This window comes from Cariama cristata, unplaced genomic scaffold (assembly GCF_000690535.1).
Source record: "Cariama cristata isolate BGI_N322 unplaced genomic scaffold, ASM69053v1 scaffold42204, whole genome shotgun sequence".
In the NCBI taxonomy this organism is placed as follows: domain Eukaryota; kingdom Metazoa; phylum Chordata; class Aves; order Cariamiformes; family Cariamidae; genus Cariama; species Cariama cristata.
In genome coordinates this window covers 1,832-7,764 of record NW_009614284.1, presented here as the reverse complement: position 1 = coordinate 7,764, position 5,933 = coordinate 1,832, and the positions used below count along the sequence as shown (strand labels likewise).

The following is a 5,933-nucleotide window of genomic DNA, read 5'->3' as shown; positions in this document are numbered from 1 at the left end:
GCTAACACATTCCAGAAACCAATCAATCTTTTCCCCCTTCTCTACCTCCCTGCTAGTTCAGAGTTCTTCCCCAGTACCAGCTTGTGAAGGTAAAGATTTGTCATTTTATAACAAAATCATACACTGCACTTGATCTATCCCTTTCCCCCCAAAAAAGTCTCATAGGAATAAGCTTAATTATATACACTCTAAACCAAATGTGAGTACTTGATGAAGAGAACACCATTCCATGTTGCATTATCTTTTGTTATTAAAAAAAGCCAGGAGGAAACCCTTGGTAAGAGTGGAGCATATTAATTATGACATCATGACATACCAGTTGAGATTTAAAGGCCACTAATAACACTTTTTGTAGTAATTAGTGCAAGATAGTTATCCCATATAAACAAATATTTGATGGTAGACTTCAGTGATAAACAATTCACTTGATGACATTTACATATAAATACACATAAATAAAAACCTACGTAATTTAGGTTTGTAGTTAACAAAAATATGGTCTGAAATGAATTAAATGTAATTGTATCTAGCTGGATCAAAGCTCTTCTTCTAATGATACTCAAGTATATGGGGTATGAAAAGCATAATTGTACAATTCTCAATTTAGTAAAGTACTACTCTATAAAACAGAATCATGAAAACAGCTCTTACATTTTAATGTAAAGTATAAAATCGTATATTTACATTTACATACACTTTACTGAACTACATTGGGTAGCTCACAGTAAAAAAACCATCCCTTTTTGAAATTCTTTCAAAAAATACATCAACTGCAGATATGATCAAAAGTTACTAAGTTAGCAGCTGACATAACATCTGTAGTAAAAATATATTTTAGGAAAATACCTGGAAAAATCTAAACACCAATAAACACTTTAAAACTATTTTTGAAGTAAAAATTGTAGCAAAAACCAGAATAAGCTAGCTAGGATAACAGGAACTATTGCATACTGCTCTTTAAGAGCCATGTAGCGACTTGGAACAGAAGCAGCAGATATGGTAGGAGTTACGTGGTGTAACAAAGTGGAAACCAGAGTAAAATAGGAAAACAGTTATCCAACTTCTCTCTATATTTATTACCATTTTTACCGGGAGAAGTATAAGAAAAGAGGAGAGACTCCCTCTCACTGAGCATATCCTCCATCAAAGGCTAAACCAAACTGGTAAAAGGAACCAATTTCAAGAGCCTTGGATCCCAAACTTAAAAACATTCACCATATGTACTTACGGTTTGATGGACAATAAATTGGATTATTACACTACAAGTTGCAGGTTAACTTTAAGAGTTAACACTATTTTGCAATATGAAGTGCTTTTTTAATATATATCTATATAATATATAGATATTTGTGAAACATACATGCAGATTTGATAGAACAAACTGTGGAAACAGCTTTCTCGAGTCTTTTCTTCCCATTAACAGATCTTTATCTCCTACACAAGGAGTTTCAGGATTCAACAAGGATTTCCACAATATGATCAAGCTCATTAAGATCAGATTTACAATTAGAGTTAGACGCTGTAGTTGTTGGAGAAGAAAACGTTTCAAGCCCATCACAATGTCCCATTTTTGTGTTGCTCATCATGCCTGTTAACATAGTATCAAGATCATAGTAAGAATTGTCAACTTCTGAAAACAGATCTTCAACAGAATTAGGACTTTTATTCTCCAGCGTCTCAAATATATGATCTAATGATTTTTGAAAGTTTCCTTTATTTTCTTGTGGATTCTCCATTTCCCACACATTGCTGTGCAGGTTTCTCGGAGCTTGCACTGAAGAGGCTGTTGACATAGTTTCTGAACTATTTTGTGCCTGGTCACCCTCAAAGTCTTTACTGAAAGTACTATAGCCTGGAACATGCTTTCCCTCAGCTTGTTCCCTAGATGAACGACAGAGGATATCTGTTGAAACAAGACGATCCAGGGATGCCTGCCCTGTACTCTGTGTATTTATCATCTGCCAAGTCCCATCTTGAGTCATTTCCTCTTGGATCTGCCGTACCGTGTTGGCTATAAGTACCGAACGACAAAGGTTAGGTTCAACCAGCATGTGACACAGCTGAAGTTTAACCAAGGACATATCTAAAAGTGACTGCCGCTGAAGATTATATGAAGGAATAGCCTTAATACCAGCCAGAGTTCCTTCAATATCTTCTTCACCATCAAAACATTTTCTCTTCAATCCTCGCACAAACATTGTGTCCTGTTAAAAAAAAAAAAAAAAAAAAAAATTCTTGTACAACGTAAACAACTCAAGAGGGAGGTGAAAAAAAAAGACTAAAACACAAAATGGAAGACTTTAATCTTAAACAGCAAATTCTTTTAAGATAGAAACATCAGAATTGTCATACCAGGTTATAGAATGGCCAGTGTGGTACAACAGGGGTCAGGAACATATGGACTGGGTCCCAAAGACGGCACTCGGGAACCAGGGGTCAGCAGGTCCACAAGCCATGGCATCGGAGAGAGGCAGGGGCTCCCAGCTCCTGCCTGCCATTGAGTTCCACACTTGATGGAAGTCAGGAGCCACTGCTTCGCACAGAAGCAAACATCTCAACGGCTGTATTTCACCTATTGGAGAGGCAGTTTCTCCTCGCTCCTCCCGAGTTTCTACTGGCATGCTTAACCTCTAATTTTGGAAATAAAAATACAACCTGGCATACCATCTTTAAAAGATTTGACCCCTCCAGAACATCAACATGCCTAACAGAGTAACATGAAAAAAAATACCATGGGCAGCATACTTGAAAAGGTTAGCTTATTTTGGCTACAGGGAGAGCAAGATGTAGATTTGTTCCTTATAACTTGACACATTCAACTGAGGTGCCTAAAGCAGTCCTTCCAGTTCCCTCACTCAGGTGAATAAATGAACTGCGTAATTACAACATGAATTGTGCAAGTCCAATAAGGATAGGCACAGTCATCCTCTATATAAGCACTTCTTTCCCAGTTGACTATAAGAAAGCAAAATTCCCGTATTCCTAGTTTAGGTTCACCAACTAAAAATAAGTGGGGTGCATCCAGGCTTCTCATCATTTACATCTAAAAAATCACTTGCTGAATTTTCCAAGGTATGGCTTTCAAGCACTAGCCTCCAAATCTTCTTCTGAATTGCACTATCTTTGACAACAATGCTCTATGGAAATATTGCAGCTGATCTCTTGAAATACAAAGTGACTTTATTTTTTAAAACGCAGATGTCACTTCTTTTAGTCTTACAAAAATTAGGCTGTAAATGAAAGCTAGTACCTGATCTTTACATTTATGCACCTTTGTTATGTCACTTCTAAGTCTTCTGTCCTTAGAATTCCTGTTTGCCCAATGTCTGGGGATTTTTTTTTAATGTAGTGACCCAAACAAAACAAAGTTTTTTCAACTAAAAGCTCATGAAACCAAAATACTTTTGCAGTGTCTTTCTATATCATTTTCCATTTCCCTTGGTAAGCCCTAACCTGTGCCTTGGTTTTCTGGTTGCTATAGCATGTTTCACATACTTTCAGAGCGCTTTCTCAGCTTTTTCAGAGTCACTAAAAATCCACCAAAGTGCAACAACATTGTTCCTTTCAAAATACATTACGTACTTATCTACTCTGAAAACCTGGGGATAGCGCAGTAGCGAGATAAACATTTGGTCTGACTCTGTACAACACTTCTTACATTGCTGTATATATCGACGAAATAACCTTTTTTGGATTTGCCAACTCTTAAAGATTTCTTTCCACTGAAGGTACAAAACTCTTTAGAAATTATAGTATGCAGAGACTACAATATAGAACATATGAACTTGGTCTTATGCTCATTTCTCATAGACTTCTTAAAAGCTCTCCATGGATTACCAATATATTAAATGCTTTGGAAGTTTATTTTAACATTTTCTCCTGTAATGTATTTGCATTATTTCCATTAAATACAACCCAAGTTTTTGCTTGACAGTGCCTTTTCCAGATTTTTAGATATTCCTGCAACTTCTTATCAGTGCATATCCCATTTAATTTTTCCTATAAAGTTGTATGTACAGTAATCTCCAAACACACACCCCCCATGTGAAACTTGACCTCTAGAGACATCATTTGGGACTACTCATCAACCATGTATGATTATATCATCAAACGTTAAAACACTCTGTGCAGAGTTTGAAGCTTCTTTTATTTCAGCTTACATTCCTGTGAAGAATAATTAAAACGTCAATTGAACGTTAACCTGGTTTTTCATAAATCTACTATTCTAAGGCACACCAACAGAACAGAACACAACAGGAAACTTGAAAACCTCAATACATCACACCCACTTGGGTGTGTAAAAGCAGAGGAAAAAGGTTTATAGAGTCTTAAAGGTAAACCTTTCACAGCATTCACTGGATTTCTTTCTCTAACACTTACTTCCAATTAGTATATTGCACCATAAAAACAGTTCCTGAGACACTACATTATGGTTTCATTTAAGACGCAAAAAATTACATACCAGTAATTGTGTTTGATGTAGTCCTTCCTCTTCTCCCATGCTACTGAGCAAGAGTCCATACAGTAAAAGTTAGAGCACCACCTACCAAGTACCGGGAAGCAAGATGTCAGCCAAGTACAGGAGATGCAGAACAAAACAGTTTCCTATTTCAGAAACTTACACACCTCTCTATTTTGTCAATTGCTTCAGTGTCTCTATCCTCACAACACTCCTACAAACTTGAATAGTACTATTAAGCCCAATTTACAGCTGGAACACAAAGGTGATTTGCTCAACAATACACACAAAAATCCATGGCAGGAGGAGGAAACTGCCAGTTTAAGTCCAAGTTCTAGGTTATTACCCTGACCTTTGGACCAGCCTCTCCCTTTTGCCATTTTACCTACACCTTTGCCATTTAAAGAACAAACAAAATCTTTAGCGATCATCTGAAAAATTTAAATGTGCACAAAAGCATACTGAAAGCAAGTCTTCCATTACTTTAATCACAAAAAAGTTTTCACCTTTGTTGTACACCACCACGTATCTCTGTAGCATCTAGAGAAGAGCGAGCAAGCACGCAAATACAAGACTGAAACACAGCAAAACCAGGGAGAATTTTCCTTTACCAGCACAGAAACTTTATGACTAAGATTTACTTTGCAAGATGACAATAATGAAAGTATTGACAGTAATTAAATTGTTTTAACTATAAAGGCTGAGTTTTAAAAACACATTTAAGGCAAAGTAAGATTTGATACACCAAATGCAACTACCAAACACATGCAACAATTCCTTTAATTACTGAAATCTAAAAGAATGCCCTGTTTCAACGGGCTACAAAAACTTATACGATAAAATATGAAAACAATTCAGATACTTTTCTAGACATGTCTGTACAGTACAAGACAGTTCAGTGTCTGCACTGAAGTACACACCTAGAAAAGAATCGACTAAAGAGGATACATACAGACACCTATTTTTGTTTTCTGTTGTGGCTGGTAATAAAAAAATTTTGAAGAGTGCTTGCTCTCAAAGTTTGGGGGTAAAGGAAATGGTTGACAAAGAACTTGGGGGGCGAGAGGGCAGAAAACATGTTTTTCTCAAGAAGCTGCATACTTGTTAAAATACCACAACAAAAAAAACCCCCACCTTAAACACTCTCAAGCCAAAATCTTTTGACTTGATCACAAAATACTCAAGACTAAAATGGCGTTGTGTCATGGAAACTGTATTTCAACCAAGTCAGTCACATTCTCTTTTACAGCCTGAGCTCAAAGCAACATTCAAGACAGGGTCATGAGGCATATGAACTACAACTCCAGTGAGATACCATAACATCAAGTCTGTAAAGTATTCCTTATTTCTGTCAAACAACTTATGATGCTATAAAAGTTCAGAAGGCTTTGCTCCCCAGGTATGCTTTCAAAACACTGTATAAATAAAGGGCAATGTCTTTAAGAACCTATATAGAGTAACTATTTGAATCTTC

At 36.4% G+C, this 5,933-nt stretch overlaps 1 protein-coding gene across 2 annotated transcripts; it reads right to left on the bottom strand.

Moving 5' to 3' along the window:
- Positions 1-232: 232 nt before the first annotated feature.
- Positions 233-4,556, bottom strand: CDCA4 (cell division cycle associated 4). Of its 2 annotated transcripts, none has more exons than XM_009699336.1 (2): positions 4,463-4,556; positions 233-2,204 (listed from the first exon to the last, which is right to left on the bottom strand). In XM_009699336.1, the coding sequence occupies exons 1-2, from the start codon at positions 4,499-4,501 to the stop codon at positions 1,449-1,451; spliced, it is 795 nt and encodes a 264-aa protein (XP_009697638.1). In that variant the 5' UTR covers positions 4,502-4,556; the 3' UTR covers positions 233-1,448. The 2 variants fall into 2 exon arrangements, with proteins under 2 accessions (XP_009697638.1, XP_009697637.1); XM_009699335.1 differs by lacking the exon at positions 4,463-4,556 and adding an exon at positions 2,353-2,397.
- Positions 4,557-5,933: the final 1,377 nt, after the last annotated feature.

Bases quoted from the DNA above. Each gene is read 5' to 3' on its own strand.
- CDCA4 (XM_009699335.1), bottom strand. From the start codon at position 2,397: ATGTTCCTGACCCCTGTTGTACCACACTGGCCATTCTATAACCTG. The intron at 2,205-2,352 runs GTATGACAATTC...TTTTTTTAACAG, and splicing joins ACTGGCCATTCTATAACCTG to GACACAATGTTTGTGCGAGG.